Here is a 15,024-nt window from a genome sequence, read left to right as displayed (position 1 = left end):
GTACATGGGAAAATGGTTCTTAACTACCTTTTAATAAGCTTTTAACGATCTAGCTAGGCTGACCCGCCGCTTGGTGTCGGGTCTGTTCAGGGATGACAGACCCGACACTTGGGAAACTGACAAGGAGGCGGGTTTACAGCAGGATACCGACCCGCTGTCAATCTTTGTGATTTTGACAGCGGGCCCGCCTCCAGACGTGCACTCTGAGCGCCGGCAAAATCCAGCCCTATATCTTTAAGATGGTTTGTGCTATAGCCCCAACATATTGTGTTGTGAAAGGGAAGGACGTAACTGTGCTCCTGTACATACTAAATTTCAATTCTCAGAAGTTAAGCATCTATCTTGAGGGAGGGAAAGCGAGAAGTTGGGTCACTTTAAATGCTGCTCCCTCAGTCCCCGATGGCTGGTTCACTGCAGCAAGAGAAGATGCCTGAAAGCAAATGACCTCCATATCCTATCAGTCAGGGTTGATGTATGCCATAGGGAGTCCCAAAAAAGGGGAAAAGGGAAAAAAAGCTTTAGATCATTTCTAGTCTTTTTCCTTTCTGTTCTATAATTGCTTACTCATCTTGAGGTACAGCTCCATAGGCAGCAACAACCCTCCAACATCTTAACCCAAAGGCCATTTTTATGTGGAACTTGGCAATGGGTGTTAGGTGGCTATTCAACAATGCGGGAATCACATTCAAGCCTCTTTCTCTCCTCATCTGATTTTTGTACACTTACAATTTGAGGCAAAGGTCACTGATTCGTGATCAGTGGGGATGATTACTTGTAGTCCCTTATGAGTGATATAGACATCTAGGTAGATTTCCTTCTGGTCTGCGTTTCTAGTGAAACTATAAATCTTCTTCCCATATTTCTTCATAATGCTTCTATCACAGAATAAACTAGGAGTGAAACTTAGAACCTTCCTCAAAAAGAGGGAGATTCATCCTCAGCAAAAATACAAGATTGGCAGGCATGTGAAATATTAATGAAGGGTGATTATCTTTCTACTAAGAACGTAAAAATTAGGCGCAGGCATAGTCCATACGACCCTTCGAGCTTGCTCTGCCATTCAGTAAGGTCATGGCTGATCTTCGACCTCAACTCCACTTTCCACCCGATCCCCATATCCCTTGATTCCTCTAGAGTCCAAAAATCTATCGATCTCAACCTTGAATATACTCAACGACTCAGCATCCACAGCCCTTTGGGGTAGAGAATTCCAAAGATTCACAACCCTCTGAGTGAAGAAATTCCTCCTCATCTCAGTCTTAAATATCCGACCCCTTATCCTGAGACTATGCCCCCTAGTTCTAGACTCTCCAGCCAGGGGAAACAACCTCTCAGCATCTACCCTGTCAATCCCCCTCAGAATCTTATATGTTTCAATGAGATCACCACTCATTCTTCTAAACTCCAGAGAGTATAGGCCCAATTTACTCAATCTCTCTTCATAGGACAATCCTCTCATCTCATCAATCTAGTGAACCTTCGTTGCACCGCCTCTAAGGCAAGTATGTCCTTCCTCAGATAAGGAGACCAAAACTGTGCACAGTACTCCAGGTGTGGTCTCACCAAAGCCCTGTACAATTGTAGTAAGACTTCCTTACTCTTGTACTCCAACCCCCTTGCAATGAAAGCCAACATGCCATTTGCCTTCCTAATTGCTTGCTGTACCTGCATGCTAACTTTCCGTAATCTAACTGCTATCAAGAAAATCTAAACACCAAAGGCTTCTTTTAATCCTGACTACCCATTCTACAGTTTTATCAGAAATACAACAGTAAAAAGAAAGACATTCTGTGTGTTACCTTGTTTGTGGTGCTTATTTGCTGCAGCTATTCAATGCTTACCCTGTATATCCACATGAATAGGATTGCTCCAATCACTCCAAAACCCGGGTCCATTACGACGTTTGCAGCGAACAACAACTAGGTAAGAAAGGTCACTCTGCAAATCACGGAGCATCAAAGAGTTTTCCCAGACATCCTTAACCTATCACATGGGATAAACAATGGCTTAAAATCATAAATGCTATTAAATTACATTTTATTTGAATAAAGAATATTTTTGAAATTGTGTGATTATTTGCATATGTGTGTTTTACAACACACAATGATGTCTTTGAGCATGTTACCATGTATGGAACCCACACTTAAGCAATATAATACAAAATTATAGAATTCGTGTACAAGTCACAAGAGAAAATATTGTGATGCAACACGACTCTCCAACCAGAGGCAAACCACCCTTAAAGCACATTGGTAGCATGTTGCAAGACTACATTTAATCCAGTAAAAAGATTACGGAAAGTAGATCAATATTAAGTCGGCACTTCTGCTAAAGACGGATACTGAAAGTTTGCAGCTTCCTGATCAATTCCTGTTTACCAAAACCACCACAAAACCAGTGAGAAATAAATTGTAATAGGATGTGGGATGGGCTCTAAAATATGTTAATTATAATCTTATCTCTTCTTCGCTTCACTCCCCTCCAGAAATTGCTTGCAACCTACTTATAGTATCTGGGACTTAAAACAAATGCATGAGAAGACAGCAAACAAGTTCCTAAGATCATCCAACATGTTACCAAAGGATTGGGCAGAAAAAAGACTATCTAAAGTTTTTGGCACAGTGTCCAACCAATGCTTTAGATTTAGCTTTCCCACCTTGAATCATTTATTGCAGTAAACTCAATAATAAAGCCAAAACAAGCTTAAGATCCACATTTACTTGCAGGCCTAGAATTTAAAAAAATATAATCACTATTGAAATCACATAGATTGGAAACATTTTTTTTTAATACTTAAAAATTAAAAACTACTCCCCCCCCTCCCGCATCTACTAGTGGGTAATTACATGGTCCAGTATGGCACTCAGCTATATAGACTGGGAAGATACCAGATTAAATCACCAGTCTGGGCAAAGTTAATAGATCTCAACTGGGCTGTGCTGGGTATATTTTAATTGGATTCAACACCTCTGGTTTATGGATGGGGAAAAAAACATCACTCCAGGTTCCTGCTCCTGATGCATATCCAGTGGCCTGTGCTGGAAAGTTCACATGTGGATGTTGGGTGAGAACAGGCTCAAGCTCAGTTGTGGTATCCTCCATAATCAGATTTCTACCAACAGTCGAGGCTTACAGATGAAGAATGGTCACTTGGGTGAGATATGGGAGGGCTGACAGCACCAATGGATCTGCACATCAGGGGAGCCGATTGGGGGTTGAGGGAGAAAAATGACAAACAAATGTGAGTCACAGTAAGTGCGATGCTATTATTGGTCAATGGGTAACCTCCTAATGGCAGAGCCAGCTTTACAAAGGAATAGATTCCAGTTTCATTCTAAATGCTGCTGATCCTTGCATTTCTGTGATAACTTCAGTTGGGCCATTCGGAGATTGTCTTCATGGAGATGGTGGGGGTTATTTTCACCACTGGAGGGGATTTCAATGGAAAGGTAAAGTTGGGTGGATTCTATAACAGGTGCCTTACCGGCAATATCAGTTTTACGTTCCAGTGGTAAGTTGAAAATTACCCCCAGTATGTTCCCTGTAGGAAAGCTAAACCTGCTACAAAAGCTTCCTTGGACATTGGTGCTGTGTGGCATTCTAAGAACTGAATAATCTTTGGCTTGATTCTTTGAACTTAGATCACTTTTTTCCTCCTGAGCTCCAAAAACAACATCCTGCATGCTCTTCCTCTTCTCTGCCCTCACTATAGTGCAGTGCTGAGGGAGTGCTGCACTGTCGGAAGTGCCATCTTTCGGATGAGACATTAAACCGAGGCCCGCCCCGTCTGCTCTCTCGGGTGGACGTAAAAGATCCCATGGCACTATTTCAAAGAAGAGCAGGGGAGTTATCCCCCATGTCCTGGCCAATATTTATCCCTCAACCAACATAACAAAAAAACAGATTATCTGGTCATTATCACATTGCTGTTTGTGGGACCTTGCTGTGCGCAAATTGGCTGCCACGTTTCCCACATTACAATTGTGACTCCACTTCAAAAGTACTACATTGGCTGTAAAGCGCTTTGAGACATCTGGTGGTCATGAAAGGCACTATATAAATGCAAGTCTTTCTTTCTATAATGAAAGATGATTTCTGCATTGTGTAATAAAATCATAAAGCCATTTAAGAAGAACAGGTTTACAATTTGATTACACATACCACAGAGATTATCTCCTCCCATGTTGGAATAAAGGCACATTGGATCATCTCCTGCTTTAACTCATTCTTTCCCACGATTGCAAAACTCTCAAACTACCTGTCTCATTTCTCCTGCAATCAAAAGGCTTTAAAGCTTAAGTTCATTGATTTTTCAAGAGAACAGAGACCCAGCCTATTCATCCTTTCCTGATAGGTATACCCTCGCATTTCTGGTATCATCCTTGTAAATCTTCTCTGCACCCTCTCCAGTGCCTCTATATCCTTTTTATAATATGGCAACCAGTACTGTACGCAGTACTCTAAGTGTGGTCTAACCAAGGTTCGATTCGGGTTTAACATAACTTCCCTACTTTTCAATTCTATCCCTCTAGAAATAAACCCTAGTGCTTGGTTTGCTTTTTTTTTATGGCTTTGCTAACCTGTGTCGCAGCTTTTAGTGATTTATGTATTTGTACTCCAAGATCCCTTTTGTTCCTCTACCCCACCTAGACTCGCACCCTCCAAATAATAAGTGACCTTCCTACCAAAACATGATACCTCACATTTATCTGTATTGAACTTCATATGCCAATTATATGCCCATTCTGCAAGTTTATTAATGTCCTCCTGTAATTTGTTGCAGTCCTCCTCAGTATTGACTTGATGTCATCCGCAAATTTAGAAATTGTGTTTTTGATTCCAAAGTCTAAATCGTTAATGTAAATTGTAAATAACAGTGGTCCCAGCACTGATCCTTGTGGAACACCACTACCCACCTTCTGCCACTGTGAATAGCTACCCTTTTCTCCAATCTATTAACCTGATTTTCATCATACTTATGTCCTTCTCAATTATCATCTTAAAGCGTATTATATTATGGTCACTATTGCCTAGATGTTCCCTACTTTTACTTCTCTTATCTGCTCTGGTTCATTCCCCATTACTAGATCCAATAGCAAATGCTCCCTTGTTGGGCTTTTTACATATTGGGTTAGAAAGGAGTCCTGTACACATTGTAGGAACTCCATTCCCTTATCCCCTTTACCTACCTCTTCTGTCCAATTAATATCAGGGTAGTGGAAATCCCCCATGATTACCATGAGTATGGTAGCATAGTGGTTATGTTACTGGACTAGTAATCCATGATCCGAGTAGACGTGAGTTCAAATCCCCCCACAGGTAGCTGGAGAATTTAAATTCAATTAATTAAAATACATCTGGAATTAAAAACTAGCATCAGTAATGGTGACCATGAAACTACCGGATTGTTGTAAAAACCCATCTGGTTCACTAATGTCCTTTAGGGAAGGAAATCTGCTGGTCTGGCCTATATGTGACTCCAGACCCACAGCAATGTCGTTGACTCTTAATTGCCCTCTACGGTTCAAGAAGGCAGTTCACCACCACCTTCTCAAGGGCAATTAGGGATGAGCAATAAATGCCGGCCTTGCCAGCGACGCCCACATCCCAAAATTATTATTCTGTTTTTTTACTCATTTCCCGAATTTGTCTGCATATTTCTTCCTCCACCGCCCTTCCACTATTAGGTGGTCTTTAGACTGCCCCTATTAGTGTGATTGATCCTTTATTATCTTTTATCTCTATCCACATGGATTCTACTTTTGTCTTGCTGATAGCTGCATCATTTTTTTCTACTGCCATTATGTTATTCCGAATAAGTACAGCTACTCCTCCTCCCCTTTTCCCCTCTCTATCTTTTCTAAATATGTTTTACCCTACAATGTTTAATTCCCAGTCCTGATTTTTCTGTAGCCATGTCTCAGTAATCCCTACTATGTCTGATTCCTCGCAATGCATGATTGCCTTCAGCTCCACTGTTTTATTACGGACAGTGTAGTGTGTGCATTGCTGTACAGACAGTTTAACTCATTTTTAATTGGATTTCCTCTTACTTTATTTTTAACTATCTTTTTAGACTCCTGTTCTATAACTATTTATTCCCTTGCTATCAATGTCCTCCCTTACTTTATTCTTTCCTGTGCCCTCTTTTCCGGTTTTGTTTATATTTAGGCTGATTACGTATCTTGTCGATCCCTCCCCCCATCTTGCTATTTTAAAGCCTTTGCCACCTCCCTATTATGCAGAACGATATTATGCTTTTATTAAAGTTTATTGTAGACAGCATGATATGAGAGAGGCGACTAATGAAATAATACACAATTAGAAGATTTTTGTTGCCATAGAGTCATTGCTATGTGGAGCAGCCTGTAGATAAAGCAGTCTTAATTGACACCTTTAAAATAAAATTGAATGAATATCTTGTGAGAAAGAAATAGGATTGAGGGTTCCTAGAATACGTATAGATACAGATGGTCAAATGCTGTGTGGTAAATGAAGGTTTTTCAGCTACTGGGATCTGACTGTCATTACAAGGAATGTAATTTGTCCTGGAGAATAACATAGGTTGTAAAATTAGTTAAGTATACTGGAGCTTTGCTGATTCACCTTTGGAGACCAGGGAAAAACTTTGCAGAACTTTTCTTCAGAAGGTGTTGGGAAGTCTATGGCCGAGCTTTTGTGGAGGAGTCAGTGGACGGGATCGGTGGTGGGTTGGGTGGGAAAGTGTTTTTTTCCCCAGCCGCCACCACGCACTTTTCCCAATGTCGGGTCTGTCAGTGCTGAGCAGACCCAACACGCAGCGGCGGGGTCCCAATTCAGGTCATTACAACCTTGTTTAGAGATCATTAAGAAGACATTTGAGCTCAGCTTGTGATTTTATGTGCTTGCCCACAGGGTCCTCGCTGCTTGGGGATCATGTCTGTTGAGCTGAGGCGGGAGATGAATGGCCATTGAATCAGCTGATTACTTGACAGCTTGAAATGTGCTCTAAAAGCTCTCACCTCACAGCTGTTCACTTTCCAAGCTCAGAAACTGTTGGTTACTGCATTTGGAAGACAGATTGAGCTTTATGCAGGTTGCAACTGTTTGGCGCAAACTCTCTATCCAGTGTCACCTCATTGGACAACCTCTCTCACCATTGACAGATTGCTTCTGTCATCTTTACTTCACCTGCCATCTATTCCATCAGCATGGGTACCATTTACACTCTCTCACCTTGGTCCTCGGAATCCCACCACGATCAGCCCCAACACCAGCAGCACTAGGCACACCAGCATCACCAACAACAACACCAACCTTCTCCGCAATCAACTGATGCTGCACAGGATAGAGGGCATCAGCACCCGACCACATTGCTGCCTGGGATGCAAGGGATGGCCTCACCATGGCCAGATTTACTTCACTTTTCACTGTACACCCTGGCTGCCACATGATGCACCAGGTTGGCACCACTCCACACCAACGCCATAAAGCATCCCTACAATGCCCAAACCATTCCTTTCACACTCATCACCATTGTGGGGTGTACCATTATGTCTCACCGTTCACTGCAACTCACTAAACCACTTCCAAAGGTCCACATAAATCTGTCCAAGAACACAAAGTGTTGAAAATAAAGGTTTCAATGTTTGACACCACATTAACAGAAACTTTACATGAACATTGCATAAAACGCCCAAGTGCCTACCCTTGTGTGTTGTTAGTTGGTATGATTGCGCTAGGATGAGGGTGAGTGTGAGGGGTGGCTAGTAAGATGGGGATGTGATAATATAGATAGAGAGGGATGGGTGGAGGTGCAAGGTAAGTTGGTGTGAGTAAGGATGTGCAGGAGTAGGGTAGGGAAGGCAGAGTGATGGGGATGTGAGGAGAGGCACAGCAGGATGAGGTTGAGTGTGGCTTTGTACTAACATTTCGTGATCTACCGAGATCATTAAAACGTTTGCGCCACTGCACCTAGGTCCTCCTGACCACATTGTGTCCTCCTCTGCAATGTACAACCAGGCTGTGTTGATCTCCTGGGAAGGTCTCTTCTGCCCATCGGAAGGGAAGAGGACCTCCCTACATGCTGTGACTCCCTCCATAAGCATATGGAGGGAGTCATGGGAGAGCCTGGGTGTAGCCCTGTGCCTTTGTGTAGTCAGTGTCAGTGTTTGCAGCACCTCAATGCTGTAGAACACTGACAGCACAAATGCCAAAAAAAAGTTGGCCATGGTCCCTTTAAGGAAACCGGCTGATGACGCGTCATCAAATGACTTCACCAGACCCGCTTCCTCTAATTGGCCGGGAAACGTGGTGGGCGGACTTAACAAGCCCAATCAAGGAAAATTCATTTCACAGAGAGGGATGGAGCCAGCTGCAGGGTCGGGACCCGCCACCGACCGCACCAGACCCGCCCAGGGTAGTAAAATTGTGGCCTATGATTCTGTATGGTCTATGGAAGGGATGAGTTTGATGAGCTGAATAGCCTTCTCTTCTTCTATAATTTTTTGTGTTTGAATGCATTAGTGTACCAATTTGCTATGCTATAGAGTAATAGAATACATGGTTTCACACATGTAAAGCATGGTAAGCATATTTCCTATAGAAAGTAAGGGAAAAATAGAAGGCAAGCCAATCTGACCCACACTCATGCACTTTATAATAACCAACAACAACTTGCATTTATATAGCTGGAGGAAAATATTCCACAGCATTTCACAAAGGTGTAAAGACAATCAGTTCAAGGCTGGGTGCAAAGGGGCTTAGGAGTAGGCTGCTCAACTGTCCACTTAAGAATGGTGTGTGGCACTGCAGAGGAAAAGATGGTAAAGGAATAACTTAAAACAGAACAAATATCATTTTAGGAAAACAGAAGTACCTTCCAGACTCTTTCTGGGAAGCCTGTAGAGTATTTTACTTCAAACTGGAGTAGATATGGTTCAGGATTTGGATTTGACCAACTTAGTTTGAAAATTCCTTCGACTGTCATTTCAGTTTGAAGATTTAGTGGAGGATTTGTTTTAACTGCAACATACAAACAAAGTGTTTTTACAATTAAATTGACCATACTCTGACAGCCAATGCATGAGGCAAACCTCAAAACCATCATATTATTTTTAATAAAGGGCCCCAACCTAAACACTCGGCCAAGTGTGGTTCAGCTTGCTGTACATTTACAGCACTTTCTGCTATTACCTCAGATTTCAGGCATCCATGGCATTCTTTTTATCACTACTGGATATGCTGCTGCTTCCCTTCCAAGTACACCTCTGATGGGCCTCTCATCCCTAGCCCAGGGCAATTGTAAATCCTATTGCCACCCAGCTAAGATAGTTAACTCCATAGAGACTGGAGATTGCTATCGGAACTTTCCACCTGCATGAATCAGTTCAACACTCTTCTTCTTTCATATGGTAGTAGCAAAGCAAATCAAATGTCAATATCTAAGTCAAATATCCAGGCCAAAGCTTCCGGTGTAACAGTGTGGATATCTTGTAGGTTGCCTGCGAATTTCCTCTGAGGGCAGTGCTCAATGGTGTGCTACAGGGTCTGATTAGGAGCTCTACAGCCGCATGATGGGGATGCTTTAATCTTCCATCTATGGAGAAGGTGGCAGCATCTACCATGGCTGGGTATGAGGTGGTTGATGGTTGTCCACTGTTTGTGAGAAAGGTTTGATCCTTCAGATTGTACTGTGGCGTCCTCTATAAGGAATCCATTCGGTATGTCACAGTTCAACACTGTGCAGAGCATTTACCAACTGGGCCAGCAGGAGAGCTCTCACATCAACATCTTTTCAAATTGGTGACATATCTGGGCTAGATTCCAGGACCAAGATGGAATGCAGATCCACGCTACCACATTGGAGCTACTGCTGCCGAGTCCACCATTAATCTCAGCTGAGTATCTCTCTTCTGGCCTGCAGAACTATTTTGGCAGATCTCCAGAAGATGCTGGACAAGGGAATAAAAAACTAAAGAATTTTCCCAACAAATAGAAAAAATATTTTAAAATTCTCTGTCTTAAATACATGAAGATGTTCTTTGCAAGGAAGGATGTATGACCAGTTCCTCTAAAAATTTTAAATAACTGCTGTATTTTTCAATACTTTAATTTTTGTTTGTCTCTTCCAAGTTCTTTCTTTTGATCTCATTCTCTCATCTGCTTCAGTTTTCTGTTGAGTCTGTCTTCTTTTTGGTATTTACTCTTAAAATCTTGGCAGATACAAGTTGAGAACATAATGCTTGCTTTGTAGAACATGGTTGAGATTTGTCAATTTGTGGTGGTACAACATAGTAATGGATTTCACATGAAATACTGAATTGACATACAGGTCTTCTCCCATTTGACATAACATAATGGCCCGGAATTTGCAATCCAGATGACGGCGAACTGGCAGCATTCACTGTCATTCCGCTTTTGAAACTGATCGCAACTGCAGGATTTAGTGTATGGGTAGCCTAATGTGGAAATCCTGAAGTTGCGGTCTGTCATTCACTGCTCCCTCACAGGCTGCGCTGTGCAAACACCACCCCCACCCGCACCAAGCCAGAAATCAGTGAAATATCTCACATCAGGGAAACTGACAAAAGCTTCGGCTCTTGCGCAGTAATTATGCTGTTAAAGTCCCCACTAAAAGTTTGACCCTTTTGGATCAGGTGTAACTGGGGTTTTAACAGCGTTTTGACTGTTAAACAAAGATTACATTGGGAGACTACACTAAAAGGTATGAAGGTAGACATACAATGGCTAACATTCAAGGAAATAATGCATAATTTGCAACAAACTCTGGGGCATAAAAACCCAAAAGGAAAAGTGATCCAACCATGGCTAACAAAAGAAATTAAAGCTAGTATTAAGTCAAAGGAGGAAGCTTATAAAGTTGCCACAAAAAGCGGTCAGCCTGAGGATTGGGATCTTTTTAGAAATTAGCAAAGGGGGACCAAGAAATTGATAAAGGAAGGGAAAATGGAATATAAGCACAAACTAGCGAAAAATATAAAAATGGATTGTAAAAGCTTCTATAGGTATGTGAAAAGGAAAAGACTGGTGAAGGTAAATGTAGGTCCTTTACAGTCAGAGGCGGGAGAATTTATAATGGGGAATGAGGAAATGGCAGAGAAATTAAATAAATACTTTGGGGTCGATTTTCCTGAAGCTGTCGGGAAGAAGGCGGGACTACAACTTTCGGGTTTTAGACCCGCCTACTTCGACGTCCGGCCAATCCGCGCGAATTTCCCTTGATTGACCTTGTTGAGCCCGCCCAGCGGGCTCAGCAGACCAATTAAGGGCCACCCGGCAACAGGTGACGTCACAGACTGCACATCTATCAAGAGTTCTTGACAGATGAAATATCAGTGTTTCACAGCTGTTTGAAGCTGTGGAACACTGACAGTCTGAGTTCTAACATAAGTCCTTCTGCACAGACTCAGTTAGAACTCTCAACAGCACTCAAAGCTGAAGGCTGTCACTTTTCACAGATCGCAGCCGTTCAAGCTTTAAGTGCCGGCTGAGTGATGGGCTCCCGACGGCTACAGGAAGAAAGGCTGTTAAGGTAAGTACAGGTAAGTAAAAGTTCTTTACACACTTTAGACACACCAAACACACTTACCTTTACACTCATGCACCCATCACTCACCTGAGCACCGACATCGCGACCCCTCCAACTCCTTCAACCCGACGGCCCGCCTGCTCTAACCTGGTGTGGTTTGGAGCCGTCGGGAATCCCACACAAAACCCCTCAAAATAGGGATTAGGCTAAGAACTGCCTGTTAACTACCTGTTAACAGGCAGTTAATTGGCACTAATCCCTTCCCGCCTGGTTTCGGCGGGTCCCAGTGCGGGGCAGGTACCCGCCGCCCCTGAAACTTACGTGGGGCGGGGTTTTGGGCGGGATGGTGTCGGGACCCCCGAATTCGGGGTTTCCACCCCCACCCCCGCACACGCCTGAAACCCCGCCTGACGGCTCCAGGAAAATCGACCCCTTTGTTTCTGCAGGAAGACACAAAAAAACTCCCAGAAATATGAGAAAACCAAGGTTGTTTCGAGAATGAGGAACTTAAAGAAATTATTATTAGTAAAAAAACAGTACTAGCAAAATTAATGGGAATAAAAGTCGATAAATCCCAAGGACTGGATGACCTACATCTTTTTTGAAAGAGGTGGCCATTGGGATAGTGGACGCATTGGTTGTCATCTTCCAAAATTCTAAAGATTCTGGAACGGTTCCTGCAGATTGGAGGATAGCAAATGCAACCCCGCTATTTAAGAAAGGAGGGAGAGAGAAAACGGTGAACTACAGACCCGTTAGCCTCACATCAGTAGTTGGGAAAATGCTGGAATCTATTATAAAGGATGCAATAACTGGGCACTTAGAAACTAATAGTAAGATTGAGCAGAGTCAACATGGATTTATGAAAGGGAAATCCTGTTTGACAAACCTATTGGAGTTCTTTGAGGATGTAACTAGTGGAGTAGACAAAGGGGAACTGGTAGATGTGGTGTATTTGGATTTTCAGAAGGCCTTCGATAAGGTCCCATACAAGAGGTTGGTGAACAAAATTAGGGCACATGGAATTGGGGGTAATATTCTAGCATGGATTGAGAATTGGTTAACAGACAGAAAACAAAGAGTAGGGATAATTGGATCTTTTTCAGGATGGCAGGCTGTGACTAGTGGGGTACTGCAAGGACCGGTGCTTGGGCCCCAGCTATTCACAATCTATATCAATGATTTGGATGAGGAGACTAAAAGTAACATTTCCAAATTTGCTGATGATACAAAGCTAGGTGGCAGTGTTAGTTGTGAAGAGGATGTGAAGAGGCTTCAAGGGGATCTCAACAGGCTCAGTGAGTGGGCGAGAATATGGCAGATGGAATATAATGTGGATAAATGTGAAGTTATCCACTTAGGTAGAAAGAAACAGAAAGGCAGAGTATTTCCTAAATGGTGAAAGATTGGGGAATGCAGATGCTCAAAGGGACCTGGGTGTCCTTGTACATGAGTCACTGAAAGTGAATGTGCAGGTGCAGCAAGCCATTAGGAAGGGAAATGGTGTGCTGGCCTTCATTACAAGAGGATTTGAGTAAAGGATGTAAAGAAGTCTTACTCCAATTATATAGGGCCTTGGTGAGACCACACCTGGAGTACTGTGTACAATTTTGGTCTCCTTACCTAAGGAAGGATATACTTGCCATAGAGGGAGTGCAACGAAGGTTCACGAGATTGATTCCTGGGATGGCGGGACTGTCGTATGAGAAGAGATTGAGTAAACTAGGCCTGTATTCTCTTGAATTCAGAAGAATGAGAGGGGATCTCATTGAAGCATACAAAATTATTACAGAGCTTGATATGGTGGATACTGGGAGAATGTTTCCCTTGGCTGGGGAGTCTAGAACCAGGGGCCACAGCCTCAGGATAAAGGGTAGGCCATTCAGGACTGAGATGAGAAGACATTTCTTCACACAGAGGGTGATGAATCTTTGGAATTCTCTACCCCAGAGTGCTGTGGAGACTCAGTCATTGGGTATATTCAAAACAGAAGTTGATAGATTTCTGACTAGTAAAGGCATCAAGGGATATGGCGATAGGACCGGTGAATGGATTTGAGGCAGAAGATCAGCCATGATCTCATTGAATGGCGGAGCAGGCTCAAAGGGCCAAATGGCCTAATCCTTCTCCTATTTCTTATGTTCTTATGTTATGGCCCTGAAAAACGAATTCTAAATTTGTGCAGTGTCAAATTTATCCATTTTAATAAAAATTAAAATTTTAAGACACTTTAAAAATAGTTTTAATTTTTTTTTAAGTTTGTGCATCTTTACTTCAGGTTTACCTTTTCCCCCATGTGAGAGCCCCAATCTTTGTTATGCACTCGCTAACATTTATTAAAAGTTAGAATTTTAAGAGCTTACTTACTTCCTTGTTCACTGTGAGAAATCTGCATTTTGATTGGCTGCTTAGACAGCTTATTGACGTCACAGCAGCTCGCACTAGGGAATCCCCACTATACCCTGTTGATTTGAAATACATGTCGGAAAACCCGAACATCTCGACACAGAGATTGCAAGATTGGGGCTAGTGGCAAACATCTTTGCTTCGCAACTGACCGCAAATTCCAGGCCTAAGGGAAAATGAACCTCTTCAAAGTGATTACTGGGAAATGTTTAGATCCAAGGTAAAACTAACCAGAGAAAGGGTAATGTGCAATGCAAGAGTTGCTAAATGTTTCTCTCTCACACTCTTTAATGTCGTACAGTTTCTGTAATAGGGTATTCCATTGCTACGATTTTCTGTTCAAAGCCAAGACTCTCAAAAAAATGTTAAACAATGAGAATACTTTGAGTTAATGAAGAGAATAAAAAGTGCTGATGTAGTGTTTTCTATTTTTTGACTAAAAATACACTTGTAACCTAAATCCAATCAAATTGTGGACTGACAAGCCAGTAGATAAACAGAAAGAAAGGACAAGGCCAGTATCAGAGAGATGCACAGCATTGCATTAAGCAACACAAGGAAAGCTTTGCATAAGAACATAAGAACATAAGAAGTAGGAGCAGGAGTAGGCCATACGGCCCCTCGAGCCTGCTCCGCCATTCAATAGGATCATGGCTGATCTGAACCTAGACTCACATCCACTTCCCTGCCCGCTCCCCGTAACCCCTAATTCCCTTATCAGCTAGGAAACTGTCTATCTCCGTTTTAAATTTATTTAATGTCGCAGCTTCCACAGCTCTCTGGGGTAGCAAATTCCATAGATTTACTACCCTCTGAGTGAGGAAGTTTCTCCTCATCTCAGTTTTGAAAGGGCAGCCCCTTATTCTAAGATTATGCCCCCTAGTTCTAGTCTCACCCATCAGTGGAAACATCCTCCCCGCATCCACCCAATCAAGCCCCCTCACAATCTTATATGTTTCGATAAAATCGCCTCTCATTCTTCTAAATTTCAATGAGTAGAGGCCCAACCTACTCAACCTTTCCTCATAAGTCAACCCCCTCATCTCCGGAATCAACCAAGTGAACCTTCTCTGAACTGCCTCGAGAGC

At 42.6% G+C, this 15,024-nt stretch overlaps 1 protein-coding gene across 4 annotated transcripts in view; it reads right to left on the bottom strand.

Moving 5' to 3' along the window:
* Positions 1-15,024, bottom strand: part of lepr (leptin receptor) — a 249,473-nt gene that overhangs the window by 131,455 nt on the left and 102,994 nt on the right. For all 4 annotated transcript variants that reach the window (XM_085982710.1, XM_085982712.1, XM_085982709.1 and 1 more), the window contains 2 exons: positions 8,858-9,003; positions 1,842-1,983 (listed from right to left, as the gene is read on the bottom strand). In XM_085982710.1, coding sequence (XP_085838836.1) covers positions 1,842-1,983; positions 8,858-9,003 — 288 coding nt within the window. The remainder of the gene's footprint in view (positions 1-1,841; positions 1,984-8,857; positions 9,004-15,024) is intronic.

The sequence above is a fragment of the Somniosus microcephalus genome, chromosome 3, assembly GCF_052327205.1.
Source record: "Somniosus microcephalus isolate GS21.2 chromosome 3, FLI_Smic_1.0, whole genome shotgun sequence".
NCBI lineage: Eukaryota > Metazoa > Chordata > Chondrichthyes > Squaliformes > Somniosidae > Somniosus > Somniosus microcephalus.
The sequence above is the reverse complement of the archived record's forward strand: the minus strand, read 5'-3'. Positions and strand labels throughout refer to the sequence as shown.